The sequence below is a fragment of the Beta vulgaris genome, chromosome 4 (assembly GCF_026745355.1).
Source record: "Beta vulgaris subsp. vulgaris cultivar EL10 chromosome 4, EL10.2, whole genome shotgun sequence".
In the NCBI taxonomy this organism is placed as follows: Eukaryota; Viridiplantae; Streptophyta; class Magnoliopsida; order Caryophyllales; family Amaranthaceae; genus Beta; species Beta vulgaris.
The window spans coordinates 56918455-56934067 of record NC_079205.1 but is presented as its reverse complement, the minus strand read 5'-3'; the positions used below and the strand labels follow the sequence as shown (position 1 = coordinate 56934067).

General features: G+C 35.4%; 2 protein-coding genes across 2 annotated transcripts; both read left to right on the top strand.

Moving 5' to 3' along the window:
• The first annotated feature begins 105 nt into the window (after nucleotides 1-105).
• Nucleotides 106-1986, top strand: LOC104890574 (small heat shock protein, chloroplastic). The gene is made up of 2 exons (XM_010676113.4): nucleotides 106-442; nucleotides 1447-1986. The coding sequence occupies exons 1-2, from the start codon at nucleotides 193-195 to the stop codon at nucleotides 1752-1754; spliced, it is 558 nt and encodes a 185-aa protein (XP_010674415.2). The 5' UTR covers nucleotides 106-192; the 3' UTR covers nucleotides 1755-1986.
• A 9835-nt stretch (nucleotides 1987-11821) lies between these two features.
• Nucleotides 11822-13380, top strand: LOC104890575 (small heat shock protein, chloroplastic). The gene is made up of 2 exons (XM_010676114.3): nucleotides 11822-12155; nucleotides 12951-13380. The coding sequence occupies exons 1-2, from the start codon at nucleotides 11918-11920 to the stop codon at nucleotides 13259-13261; spliced, it is 549 nt and encodes a 182-aa protein (XP_010674416.2). The 5' UTR covers nucleotides 11822-11917; the 3' UTR covers nucleotides 13262-13380.
• Nucleotides 13381-15613: the final 2233 nt, after the last annotated feature.

Sequence of the window (15613 nt, the reverse complement as noted above, 5' to 3'; positions counted from 1 at the left end):
CTTCTCCGAGCAAAAAGTGAAAGACAGCCTAGCTTAAGACAAGATTTCAACAAGTAATCTTATATGCCGCTTATATAGCAACTACGTACTATAAATAAGCACCCAATGAGTGCATGAACTTACAACTTGCCACACTTACATCTATTGTTTTAGTGAGCTTATTATTATTATCAATAGCTTTACTTATCTTCAATGGCAAGCAATGTATTGACATGTTCTGCTTCAACTCTAGTGTCCAACAATAGGGCATTAGGCAGCCCATCACTGATTGGGCCGGGCCCTCGTTCTGCGGTGTCCTTAACACCACCATTGAAGGCTCCTTCTTCAAGGCCTTCTGGCCTAGTGGTGAAAGCCCAACAAGGTGGAAGTCCAAGGAATGTGGATCCATTGGTAACTGATCACTTCCACAAAAAAGTTGCACTCCTTGATACCAATCCCTATGGTAAGTTCCTTTAATTGCATTTTTATCTTAAATTTGCAAGGAAGACTCCTTATAATCCAATAATAATCCAATAATAATCCCTTAATTAAAAAAACTAATATGAACTCGGTGCACACTAATTAGTGTGCACCCGATCCATATCACGTGAGTTTATGATAGTGTATATTGATATGATATAGTGTATGTTAAAATGATATAGTGTATATTAAAATGATATAGTGTATATGTTAAAATGATATAGTGTATGTTAAAATGATATAGTGTATGTTACAGTGATATAGTGCATGTTAAAGTGATATAGTGTATGTTAAAGTAATATAGTGTATGTTAAAGTGATATAGTGTATGTTACAATGATATAGTGTATGTTAAAGTGATATAGTGTATGTTAAAGTGATTTAGTGTGTGTTAAAATGATATAGTGTATATTACAATGATATAGTGTATGTTAAAGTGATATAGTGTATGTTAAAGTGATATAGGGTCACGTGTCTGGGCTTGGTCCACACTATTTTTAGTGTGAATCGGGTCCACGCAAGTCGGATTGTCCTTTAATAACACGATATAAAATAACTCACCATAACTGGGTGGATGGTGACAATTAGTTAATTTTTAATTAAATAAAATACTTTAATGTCAAGGATCTCTAAAATATAAATATACTGCTTATTTCTTTTTTACACTGTCTTCAAGACGTAATATCTTCAATTTCGTGTTAATAAAAAATATAAAAAGTTGATATTATGAAACAACATATTGAGACGAATCTAACAAAATCCCTCGTGAATATGTAATTTTATATATACAAATGAGAATATTCAGTCAAAGATTTTAAAGTTTGACCCACAAAAAATAAGTAGGCACTAATAATAGCTTTCATTATATACTAGTATTTGGGCTCGGGAATTGCTCCAGATTGGTATTATTTTCCGAACTTAATATGCATTTTTTACCCGCATTCTCGTTAAAATATATTTAGGAAAACTTCTATTTATAAATTTGCAGTGCGTACTCCATGGAACACGAGCGAGGATGATCACGAAATCAGGATGTGGTTCGATATGCCAGGACTTGCAGGTGAAAACATTGATGTAAACATTGTGGATGACTTGCTTGTGATCAAGGGAGATGGTGGTGTTGATGCTTTTGGAAACAAGATTTTTAGCCCTTATGATAGTAGGGTTCAACTTCCCTTTAACTCTTGGAAGGAAGAAGTTACGGCTGTTTTTAAGAATGGTGTTCTTTATATTACTGTGCCTAAGATCACCAAAATTGAGCACAAGATTATTCACATTCCTGTTAGATCCGTTTAATAATAGTCATTAATTACTTATTGGCTATTGCATATACATATGAGATGTCTTCTATAGTATACTCTTTCTTTGGGAGATTGAGTTATGAGTGTAACTTAAGAGCTTCTCTCTAAGATACTCATGCAATAGAGAACCTAAGCTCTATACATATATATTTGTTTTGAATTCTTTAAGTTGTATGATGATGTTGTTCCTTGGTACACACTATAATAATATAAGACATTTCCCTTTCTGTTAGTTGTTATCAGCTTGTATTAAGCTGCTTGTTAGTTATTAGTCTATTTAAAATTCTATACTTATTCCCTTAACAAATGGTGATTGATCTAAATTGGACTCTTTATAGTACTTGTTAAATTTGAGTATTGCTAACTAAAATTGATTTATACTAATAGATTAGCTGAAAGTAGTTGATTTACCATTTTATTCGTCTTTTATTCTATATAAGAGTATGTCAGCATGTGGTAATTAATCGGTGCCATCATAGGGGTAGTAGAGTGAAAGATTTGCAAGTAAGGTCGGTGGTGACATGATGGGAGACACCGCTACAAGGAGCCATGTAGGGGAGGAAGAGGAGACAAGCAAGGGCGGCATTGGCTTGGGGAGGGGGGTTTGGCGTGGGGTACGGGGGTGGGCGGATGGTAGGGTGGAGATCTTTAAAAGTAGAACAGTAAGTTAATGTGTGGCCTTGGACATCTCACTGTTCCCTTAAAGGGATTGCATGGATTTTGGTTCGGAGGAGAGGGGTATGGTTGGCATGAGGTTGGCAGTAGCAGGGAAGGAAGGGAGCGGGTGGCGTGGGTGTGGGGTTTTTGATTTGGGCTTTAAGTTGTTTGATGTGACCGCGAGATGGCTTAGCATAGGTTTGTGAAAGGATGTCTCATGCTTCTTTGGACGTAGTAGCACGAAAGACAAGGGGGCCAAGCGTAGGAGATAGGGTGCCGACAAGTGTGTCGAACAACAGTTTATCTTGGCGAACCTACATAAGAGGATGGAATCACCTTCGACGTTAGTGATTTTAAGGGGGGCATGGAGGAGCCATCAATAAATTAATATAGGTTATAGCCAATGAGGAGGGCTTCAAGTTGTGCTTTCTATATGATGTAGTTAGAAGAGGTGAGTTTTTGAATGGATTGGGCATTCATGATGATAAGGGGCTTGGAGCGTTCAAGGAGTTAGTGAGACCATAGGTGTCGTGCGCCATAGTTGAGGAAAAAAATCAAAGGGATAGATCGCTTTGTTGTGATACCATATTACCATGTAAGTGTGGAAAATATTATATGTTTTATCATTAATCAAAGGTAAGTATATATTACAACTAGAACATCAACAAAAAGGTCGCGAGATAAAGTAGCAAAAATCCATGATTTTACTTATTGATCAATACGAAGATATTCATAGAAGTGTACATTAGGAACAGAATTATGATATTTATCAATCACAGTAGCAGAAGGAATAGAAGCAGTACCATCAATAATGCCAAGTAATTGATGCGAAAGAAGTAGGCAAGTAATTTGAGTTCACCATAGAAGATAATCTTTAGGTGAGGAGAGAGTTATGGTTACCAAGATCGTGAGATTAGGGGTAAACAACTGAGGAAGACTAAAAACCATCGATGAGATGGTATTCGAGGCCGTAGGCATAGTCAGGTTGTTGAACTGCAGCGTCGGGTGGTTGAAACCAGATGGAAATCGAGGAGAGGGCCTCATAGGCTTGCTAAACGGCAGCGTGGCGGAGGTGGCATCAAAGAAAGATGTAGGCAGCTAAGGCTGGGGGATTGAGAAGCCATCAGCGGCTGCCGACATGGATAGCACGGTGGCCGAAGCCAAGTGCACACGTGGTTGCTGCGTCGTGGAGGAGGCAGCAGCGGAAGACGATGTGGCGGCAGGGGCGACGTCCATGGTGGAGGATGGTAGGCCAAAGGAAGGAAACATGGAAAAAAATTAATTTAACCTAGGTTGGGATACCATGTACAAGTGTGGAGAATAATTGTGTTAACCTGATTAGGTTAACTCCAGCATTATAATATATATAGGGTACATTACAGACCTAATATGATTAGAATTCCTCTCTATCTTGTGTATGTACAATATTACACTAATACTTAGTAACATTTCTCATCTATTTTATATCGACTTATTTAAAAAATGACCGAAGTATTATATCGTTCCGATAATTTAATATAGATATGTATGAATTTTCCGAAATTTTAATTTGATAATTTGATATAAATATGTATTGACTTATAGTTCCGATATAGAATAAAGTCATTTTCTGATATATATATATATATATATATATATATATGGGCAAGATCACATGAGAATGCTCCTTACATGAGAAATGAGAATGAATCTCAACCACACGATTGGATTAGAGTTACAACACTTGTTCATTATTAGAGTTATACCCCCTAAAAAAATTTGAACCCCAAAAAAATTTTTGAGTTTTTTTTCTCTAGTATTCTTTTTTTGGAGTTATATCACTTTTTCATTAGAGTTACGTCACTTATTCATAAGAGTTATAGCGCGTAAAATTCATTCTCATTTCTCATGGAAATGTGCATTCTCATATGAACTCACGTATTATATGAATTTTATCTGCAAAATGAATGAAGTACTTCCTCCGTTTCAAAATAGATGCTACATTGTTGACTTTTCCACTATTCATGAATGAGGTTTGACCATGCATTATTTACTATTAGGTAAAATCAAATGTTATAATGTAATATGTTGTTGGATTTGTCTTAATGTATATTTTCAGAAAATCAAAATTTTATACTTTACTCTAATACATAATTAAAGATATTAGTAGTCAAAGTAGTGCCTCGACAAGCGTTTTAGTCAACAATGTACCATCTATTTTGAAACGGAGGAAGTATTATATTGTTCCCATTTTTGTAAATTGATACTGAAGGTCTATAGATGACATCACGTCATTCCTTCTTTTCCTCTAAACCCAAAAGGGAAGAAAGCCCTGTGCAAAACTAAGGAAGTAAAAACTTCGGAATGTGTAAAACTCACGTGCCATGTCTCTTTCACTTGGATCTCCATATCCTATAGTATTATGATATTATCAATCAAATAAAAAATTATTCTATGTATCAGTCCTTATATCTCCTACTACTGTTTATTAATATATCATTATCACATAACTTAACACCTATATTGCATTTGCGGGTAAAAGAGTGATTGAATACAACTAAGAAAAATCTTATGAATAAGCTTCACGTCTTGACGGTCTTCGTAATAGAACAGACTTTTGTCGATAAGCTTGTGCTTGTTTGGAAAGATCATCCCAATAAACTTCTAAACTTTATTTTGCTTTATGAATTTTCATGAAGAAAGATAGCATTAGTTATTAAACAATTCTACACAAGCCATGAACTAGTAATTGGAACCATAGTACTCCTCCATCTTTTAAAGAACATCCTAATTATTGTAACAACAAAAGATAAGACAAGAAGGAAAGACCTTAATCAGTGATTTTTTTCCTAATTTAAATAGGAAAGAGAATGTTAAGCGAGTTTAGAATATACTATGTGTAATGTGTCTAACAAGTGGGCCAAGGTAGTTTGGATAGGCAATAAAATTTGGGCAAAATTGACCTCAACACCATGACTATAGCTCGGGTGCACCCAACACCACCAACTATACGACTAGTAGCCTAAACACCACCAATTATGGAGTGGGGTGCATTCCATACCATAATTGAGGCTGGAAGTCTAAAATGTTGTCGGAGACGATGGATTTTTATGGTACAGACTACACCCCCACCCCATAATTGGTGTTGTTTAGGCTACTAGTCATATGGTGTTGAGTGCACCCGAGCTATAGTTGAAAGTGTTAAGGCCAATTTTAAATATATGAGATCGATCGAAAGTCGAAATGAATTAAATTGAAACGTAGATCGATCTATAGAAAATGGAGGGAATTGTTCAGAGCAAAAAGTCCATTCATATCTATATCAAATTATCAATATCAACTAAGACTTTCAATCTAGTAATTGTCCTTAGTTATTTAAATTTTTACATCTCTAGTAAACCATTGTAGTCTTTCTTTTAAACTTTTAATGAAGATATCATTATAGGTATCATGCAGAAGTTTACGTCTAAGGGTGCGTTCTGTTCAACTTAAAAAATTAAGTTTCAGGTCTTATAAGTTCAGACAAGTTCAGATAAGTTCAGATAAGTTGCAATAAGGTCTAATAAGGGCAATAAGTTCCAATAAGGTCTAATAAGGTCCAATGAGTTACAATCAGGTGCAATAAGTTTCAATCAGGTGCAATAAGTTCCAATCAGGTCTAATAAGGTCCAATAAGTTCAAATCAGGTCTAATAAGGTCCAGGCTAATAAGGTCCAAATAGTCAATGTTTAATAAACATTTGTATTATTGTCCATTATTTTGTTATTCATAATTTCATATCACTATTAGCTGATCATGCTATTATTAGAATTTTAATTAAAGTACCACAATTATTATATAGTATTATATATACTTGTATTAGTGTCTATTATTTTTTATTTATTTTTATTATGCCTATTATTTTATTATTTATTTATATTATGTCTATTATTTTATTATTCATATTACTATTAGCTTATTATGTTATTATTAGAATTTTTTATTAAAGTACCACAATGTATATTATTATTGTTATGCGGAAACGTTTAATTAAACCAACAAGAATTCACAACAACCAAGCACACACACACAAGAAAAACAAGAAAGCGAATAAAGGACACACAAATTTAACGAGGTTCACTATCAACGTGATAGCTACGTCCTCAAGGCAGGGAAAAAGATCGTTTCACTATGAACGAGACGATTACAAATACAATAGGCAAGATTCAATTGAATGGATTTCTAATTGAATCTCAAGGACTCTCTCTAATCTTCTCTATTGTGTTTTCTCTAATATATCTCTCTAGTATTTTGTGGTTAATTAAAAGCCTTAAATATGACAAAACATATTTATATGAAGTCTAAGATACAAAGCCCTAAGTCGTAAAATAAAACCGGAAAATTTCGCATCCCCGATAGGTGCGGCCACACCATCATCTGGTGCGGGAGGACCAGCCCGATGTGCGGGCGCACATGCCTCGAGTGCGGGAGCACCAAAGTGTTCTGCCTCAACTTGAAGAAATCCGTCGTAGCGACGTGCGGAAGCACCACATCTTGGTGCGGGAGCACCTGACACGGTGCGGGCGCACCTTCATTTGGTGCGGGCGCACCACTCGTGCCGAGCCATTCTTCTCTCGCGCAAGTCACACTTCACAAATCTCCACCTTGACTTGCATCTACCACACAACTCCACCTCGAAACCATCTACACAACATGTATCTCTGCAACAGTACGCGAGATACTCCTTTCCCTTCCTGCTCATGCATCTTTCACCCGATGCCAGGCTTGCCATCATATGAGTCTCACCCAATCTCGCCAAGATCACTGACCACTCATCATGAACGACCCAGTCTCACAACCTATGAGACCCATGTTGCGCATTCATCTGAAACCCAATTTATTACCCGTCGGAAATCAAATCGCCTTCATTGAACCGCAAACACACTAGCTCCACCTTAATCAAGACGAGCCAGTACCCTGCCAGTTGCTCCAACTAGAGCCATTTGCACTTACGTCTAAGTACCCAAAACAAATCACCCTTGGCGCAGGGGAACTTCCGTCGAAGTTCTTCTATGCTCGCGCCGGAGCACTCCACCTCGTTCTCACTGGAACGCAGGTAACTCCTCCCGGTGACTTCTCCCAGAATCACCTCTCAACCCAACACTCCCTGGCAAAGACATGTCGCTCGAGATCCCATAGCTATAAGTTGGCACACAAGTATCGATAGAACCGAACCTTATCATACCAATCTGCTGCTGAGAGACCCTTGGTTGTTCTTCTTGATGACCCTTAGTTTCAACCAGTTGTGTAGAAGTTCCCACAAAATCTACCTCATTGTTGACACTCTCATCCTCAACCCAAGTAGTACTCTCAAACTCGGTTGTTGAACTCATTCCCGTTGACTCTGACTTCTCAACCTGTGAAGAAGCCCTCATAAGCTCAACCTCACACTCAAGACCATCACTTGTTAACTCAGAATGCAGCTTCAACTCATAATCATCTCTAGCCAGTGTCGTACCCTGCAAATCATACAAGTTACCCACACCTGACTTCACGCTACGAAGTAACTCACAAGAACCCTTCACCACACGCAAAACTCCATCCACTCCTTGGAATCGAAAACCCTTACGGTCTAACATCCCAAGAGATATAAGATTTCTCTTAAGTTGTGGAACATGCCTCACGCCTCTAAGATCCTTAACTCTCCCATCATGCATTCTAAACCTCACAGAGCCTACTCCAACCACCTCATACACCGTATTGTCACCCAAAGTAACACTACTCTTGCATAAGCTATAGGTCGAAAACATCTCCTTGTCAGAACACATATGTGAAGAACATCCACTATCTAAAACCCACTTATCTTCTAAGCGTTTCTCCTCATGGACAATTAGAGCTAAATCCTCCTCATAATCGTAGTCAACCTTATTTTGTTTTGCAAAAGAGGCCGAACCGTCCTTCTTAGGACATTCACTCTTCCAATGCCCGGTTCTTTACAATAATGGCAAAGATCACTACTTTTAGGGCCCTTCGACCTAGGTTTTCTCCTATCCCTACTCGAATCTCCCTTATTTTTCTCAGCATTTGCTACCAAACCTGCAGAATAATCACGATCCTCTACCATATCACCAGTTGCTTTATGACGCAATTTCCTAGTGTAAAGTGCCGACTTTACCTCCTCTAGGGACACAGTGTCTTTTCCAACCACAAAAGACTCTACAAAATGTTCATAGCTACTTGACAATGAAACCAACAATATCAACGCAACATCCTCATCCTCAATCTTAACATCTAAATTACGCAAGTCCAGTAAAATAGAATTCAAACGATCGAGATGATCTTTTAGGGACATACCTTCTCTCATGCGTAGGCCAAACAACCTTTGCTTCAATAGCAATTTGTTTGTGAACGACTTTGTCATTACAAACTCTCCAGTTTCAACCACAAACCTGCAGCCGTGATTTCATCTGCAACCTCTGTGATGACATCGTCCGCCAAGCATAGCAAGATAGTGGAGTGTGCTCTTTCCTCCATAGATTCCAACTCAGCCTCAGTTAGACCAGTCAGATTTCCCTCTTTTGATGTCGTTGTGAAACCCTTAATCAATGGTTTCCAGATACCTTGTTGTTTCAATAAAGCTCTCATCTTTATCTGCCATAGCCCAAAACTATTCCTTCCCGTAAACTTGTCGATCTTTAAGGTTGTTGTTGCCATGTCCCAAAAGCGATTAACCCCGGTGTTAACCTGTAGCTCTTGATACCACTTGTTATGCGGAAGCGTTTAATTAAACCAACAAGAATTCACAACAACCAAGCACACACACAAGAAAAACAAGAAAACGAATAAAGGACACACAAATTTAACGAGGTTCACTATCAACGTGATAGCTACGTCCTCAAGGCAGGGAAAAAGATCGTTTCACTATGAACGAGACGATTACAAATACAATAGGCAAGATTTAATTGAATGGATTTCTAATTGAATCTCAAAGACTCTCTCTAATCTTCTCTATTGTGTTTTCTCCAATCTCTCTCTCTAGTATTTTGTGGTTAAAAGCCCTAAATATGACAAAACATACTTATATGAAATCTAAGATACAAAGCCCTAAGTCGTAAAATAAAATCGGAAAATTTCGCATCCCCGATAGGTGCGGGCGCACCATCATCTGGTGCGGGGGCACCAGCCCGATGTGCGGGAGCACATGCCTCGAGTGCGGGAGCACCAAAGTGTTCTGCCTCAACTTGAAGAAATCCGTCGTAGTGACGTGCGGGAGCACCACATCTTGGTGCGGGCGCACCTGACACGGTGCGGGCGCACCTTCATTTGGTGCGGGCGTACCACTCGTGCCGAGCCATTCTTCTCTCGCGCAAGTCACACTTCACAATTATACTTGTATTATTGTTTATTATTTGATTATTCATATTGCTATTAAATAATATTATAATCATGGTCAAATAATTAAGGTTAACAATAATAATTATTATTATAATTACAATATTTTGCAATAATAATTATAATTACATTATTTTATTATTTATTTGTATTATGTCTATTATTTTATTATTTATTTGTATTATGTCTATTATTTTATTATTCATATTAAAAAAATTTCTTTTCTACTAGTGTTTTATAAAATCAAAACAAGACTATTAGATATATTAGTGGTGAAAGTTATGTATAGGCAAATATATAAATAGTATATTTTTTTGTTAAATTAATTATCATGAGAGATAATTAATAATCATTATTTTTTAAAGGACGAATTATAATAATTATTACTCCATAAAAAAATTTGAGGGGTAGTATTTACGTTAGTGGTAATATTTATGTTATTAATGATCAATTTTTTTGTCTAATAAGGTCAAATAAGTTTCAATCAGGTCCAATAAGGTCTAATAAGTTTCAATCAGGGCCAATAAGGTCTAATAAGTTTCAATAAGGTCAATAAGTTCCAATAAGGTTCAATAAGTTTCAATCAGGTTCAATCAGGTCCAATAAGTTGAATCAGGTCCAATCAGGTTTAATAAGTTCCAATAAGTTCAGTTCAGGTTCAATAAGTTCAGTTCAAATAAGGTCTAATAAGTTCAGGGCCAATAAGTTGAATAGAACGCATCCTAAATTACTACATAGAAGAATCAAGAAAGTGTCCCTATTAAAGTGTGGCCTACGAAGTATACTATAGGAACAGTAAAAAAATACAGTAAATTCATTGGAGAAGGGGGACCATGCATGGTATCACAGTATCACTAATACTATTACAGTATTACTAAATTTGAGCTCAAGTAACAAGTACGAACAAGATGAATCTTGCTAGTTGTTGCCATAATATAAAGACAGACCAAATTTTAGTTTCACTTTTTAAATTTACATCACTAAATGTACCACTTTATATTATTGGTAGGTCTACATTATTAGCTTAAAACAAATGTCTTATTTTACAGAAAAAAAACTAGGCAAAGAATAATTAACATCAACTAATAAAATTAAGTGGCACAGACAATGTCAAATTTGCTTTACAGAAGATTTTTTTTCATATAAAAAGATCTTCAGTTAGAGTATCTATACAAATATATTAAAAGGCGTGCATAAACAAGAAATTGTGCCACGTGGCGCTCTCCTTAGGGAGTTTTAGTTCATGTAATCTGTGTACAATAAAAAATTTAGAAATTGCATAGTATAGGGTTTGATCTTGAGACCTCAAGTACATATAATAAAGTCTTAACCACTAGGCTAAGTTGTTTTTAGTGTTATTATCATAAAGTATTATATTAATAAATGAAATTTTTTCTTACCCAGAGCATAGTCGGCCTAATAACTAGTTATTATATAAACACTAGTTATTAGGTCCGGACTATGTCCGAATAAGAAAAAAATTCATTTATTAATATAATATTTTATGATAAAAACACTAAATATAACTTAGCTTGGTGGTTAAAACTTTAGTATATGTACTTGAGGTCTCAAGATCAAACCCTATATTATGCAATTTCTTATTTTTTTATTGTACATGGATTACATGAACTAAAACTCCCTAGGAGAGCACCACGTGGCACAATTTCTTGTTTTCGCACGCCTTTTAATATATTTGTATAGATTGTATGGTGTCATCTAGCTTAATTAGTGAAGTCTTATGAAAGTAGTGCCCAAAACCAGAAATCGAATACTGTCTACATCATTACGCTTAACCGTTAATATTTTAAAAAAAAAAACATTGTACTTGCTAATAATAATTATGTTGTTTTATTGTGAGAATCCGCATTACTTTGCTTTGATTTGCGTGAAGAGCATCAAATTGTTGGGAATATTAAGAGGCTTCCCCCAGCAAAAAGCAATTACAACAGACCCACAACCTAAGACAAAGAATTTTAACTAGCTAGTAGTAGCTACTAAACATACTTTATCTACTACTATAAATAAGCTCCTAATGAATATTACAAAATCACAACTTTCCATATTTGCATTGTTTTGCTGAAGTTATTCTTAGTAATAAGCTTTCCTTGTCTATCTCACCTTTAAAATAAAAGGTTTCCTTAATTATCTTTCATGGCTAGCATCAATGCATTGACATCTTATGCTTCAACTACTCTGGTGTCAAACAAGGTCTTATGCAGCCCATTTCCACTTGGGTTGGGCCCACATTCTGTGATGTCCCCAACCAAAACTCCTTCAAGGCCTTCTTTGGTGGTGAAAGCCCAACAAGGAGGAGGCCCAATGAACATTGATCCAATGTTTGCCGGAAACTTCCATAAAAAAGTTGCTCTCGTTGACACCTCTCCTTATGGTAAATGTTCTTCTCCAACTTAAGTAAATTCTAGTTACATAAATGAGTATATTCCTCTTCTAAAATAAAAGAAGACTACATTTCTTATTGCCATTATTAGTAAATTACTCATTGACAAATCAAATAAGATTTTACATAATTGTTATTTTTTTAATATAATGTTGAGAAGATTTCGAAAAATTCTCTTTAGTGGATAACAGTGTCAAGATTCTAAATTAAATGAACAAAAAGAAAACATAGGAAGTATATTACAAATTTTATCATACACCCGGGGTACCGTGAGCATGCTACACGTAGAGGTGATCATAGGACGGGACGGGCCTAAAAAATTTGCCTATTGGTCGGGCCGCTATTTCGGGCCAAATGAGCAGGATTTACGAGCTAAAAATAGGACCGGGCCAAAAGATAGACTAAAAAGTCATTTTTGACTTGCCCAAAGCAAAAAAAATCGGGCCAGGTTCGACCGCGGGCCAAAAAAATCTGCCTAAAACCCGCACAAAAATCGAGTCGGGCCAAAATGATCAGCTCTAGGTACACGCAATGATTTTTATCTCACTGCTTATTTGAAATAATCTTAAGGAGCAAAATGTTCTAAAAAGAAGAGTTTCAAATAAACAGATAAACAAAGATTAGTCTTAGGGGTGTACTATACAATAGTAGACAGTAGTATGGTACACCTAGGCGTGTGATGAATTAAAGTTTCTAATTTTTCAGTCGCCTTTTTCCCTATAATACTTTAAATGGGTAACATCCCTACCAAGTTTAGTGACTGACATATTACTTACTGTTAAACAGTGCGCACTCCATGGAACACAAGTGAAGACGAAAGTGAAATACGAATGTGGTTTGACATGCCTGGACTTGGAGTTGACAATGTTGAAGTGGATGTTATAGATGACTTGCTTATTATTAGGGGAGATGGTGGTATTGATGCCTTTGGAAGCAAGATCATGAGTCCTCGTGAAACAACAATTCATCTGCCTTTTAACTCTTGGAAAGAGGAAATTATAGCTGTGTTTAAGAATGGTGTTCTCTACGTAACAGTGCCTAAAATTATCAAATTTGAGCACAAAGTTATCCATATTCCAGTTAGAAACATAATTTAGTAAATTCTACGCATTGCAATTGTACTAAGAAGACTGAGTATTTCTCTTAAATGTGCTGTATGATTAAAGAGCTTTTACTTGAATTACTACGTAAATAAGAAGCTTGACCTATTTTTATATGTTTGATCTGAATAATAAATCACCAAAATCATCTATTTTTTTTTTTTTTTTGGTAGGTAAGATGAATAACGCTACTAAACTGACACATCGCTCAGGTTTAACCAGTCAGGTTTACTGGTCAAACTCTTTGGAGGAAGGGGAGATTGTAAGGGAATCCTAGAGCTTCTAATGGGACTTGATCCCATGACCTAAAAATCACGAAGAACCTTTAAAACTAGGCTAAGCCTTGCTTGGTGATCATTGATCAATTTGTTCTTATAACAGGAACTGAATAACCATAGCTAGATCCATATAGAGAACTACATATACATGCATGCTTAATCAACCAATAAAACTATTAACCATATATCAACATAAAATCTAAAAATTCAAGGCCATATATTTCTATACCTACCAAATATATTTTAGAATTTTGAAAAAACAAATACTTCCTCCGTTTCAAAATAGATGCTACATTGTTGACTTTTTCACTATTTATGAATGAGGTTTGACCATGCATTATTTACTATTAGGGAAAATCAAGTGTTATAATGTAATATGTTGTTGGATTTGTCTTAATGTATATTTTCAGAAAATCAAAATTTTATACTTTACTCTAATACATAATTAAAGATATTAGAAGTCAAAGTAGTGCCTCGACAAGCGTTTTAGTCAACAATGTACCATCTATTTTGAAACGGAGGAAGTATGAAATATTGACTTACCAACAAAATCTAGTAAATGTCGGAAGTCTTAGCATTTGTGCAATATATTGAGGCATTTGTGAAATAATCCACCTAATCCTAAAATGGTTGCATCATTTCATGTTTTTTTTATATAGTGAATACATCATTTCATGTTTGTTCCACGTATACTTTCCTAAAATGGTTGCATCATTTCATGTTTTTTTTTTTTTATATAGTGAATACATCATTTCATGTTTGTTCCACGTACACTTTCCATGATGTTGAGGAGTTGAATCCACCTTGACATATGTGCATTGTAGGTCTTTCCCAAGGTCGTTGAATCCACCTTGACATATGTGCTCAGATTAAATGCAAACTAGAAGCTCAATTTCAAGCTTCTTAATTTCAAACTCTATTGTAAAACACAAAAGTACTAACTCTTATATTACTGGTATATTCTATATTTCCTAAACTCTTATTATATATCATTCGTTACTATTATAAAATATAATTAATTAATTAAGAAAGGATCATAATTAAGCTTTTTTTAAAAAAATAAGTCACAAAAGCAATATAAATCATAAATAGGAAACAAAGGATACGAACTTGTCGCAATCAGTAGGCTGTCAGTTTTAACCATTAGGACAAGGTCTTATCGGTTGGATTATAAATCTATAATTAAAATTAATTGATCATGATCATATAAAGACTAGTATTCCACATACAACAAAATGAAGTATGTAATGGAGACTTCCACAAAATATAATCAAGTCTTTATAGCACTCAATCCATTAAACCAATTTCATACTATAAATATACATGTATACAATAACACAACTAGCAGTTATAAGCGACAAATAATTGCAAGAGATTAGTTATAAGATGAGAATAGGAAAAATAAACTATAGTGGCTTAATTCTTGTTTAACTACTTAAAATAGGAAGAATTGGTTACTCATCAAAGTTTTTTGTTTTTCTTTTGGAAGGAACAACTAGCATTAATTAAAGGTAAGGTTCAATACATCCCTTTGTGGGTCACTAGTGTGCCCTCTTGGGTTTGAAATATGAGATGAAATGTAGGTTGATCATCCAAATAAGTGCTAATACAATTTGAGGGAGGGGTACTCAAAATACATAAGTTGTTAAACCATCAGTTTTCCCCTTAGCATTCTTCGCCATGCTATCAGCTAACTTGTTAGTTCCTCTTCCTTCAAACAACAAGCTAATACCTCTTTGATCTTGGAGTAACTCCCTGCACAACGGAATTTCATTTGATTCATTGATATTAAAAATTGGGCCTTGTAGTATGATCATAGTAGCATGTAGGCAATCAGTAGTGACTATAACATTTTTCCAGATATTCATTTTATCAAGCGCAAAGCATAATGAAAATTGGTTTGAAATATAACATTACTCATCAAAGTTTGGTATCCTATTTACTGCGTCTCGTTTTTTGTGCAACTCATCAAGCAAAAACAAGCAAAGTTTAGTACCTTAAACGGATAAGTTAACAAAAGTTGGGTTGAATACCTTATTTGCAATTTCTACAATAGAATACCTTATTTGCA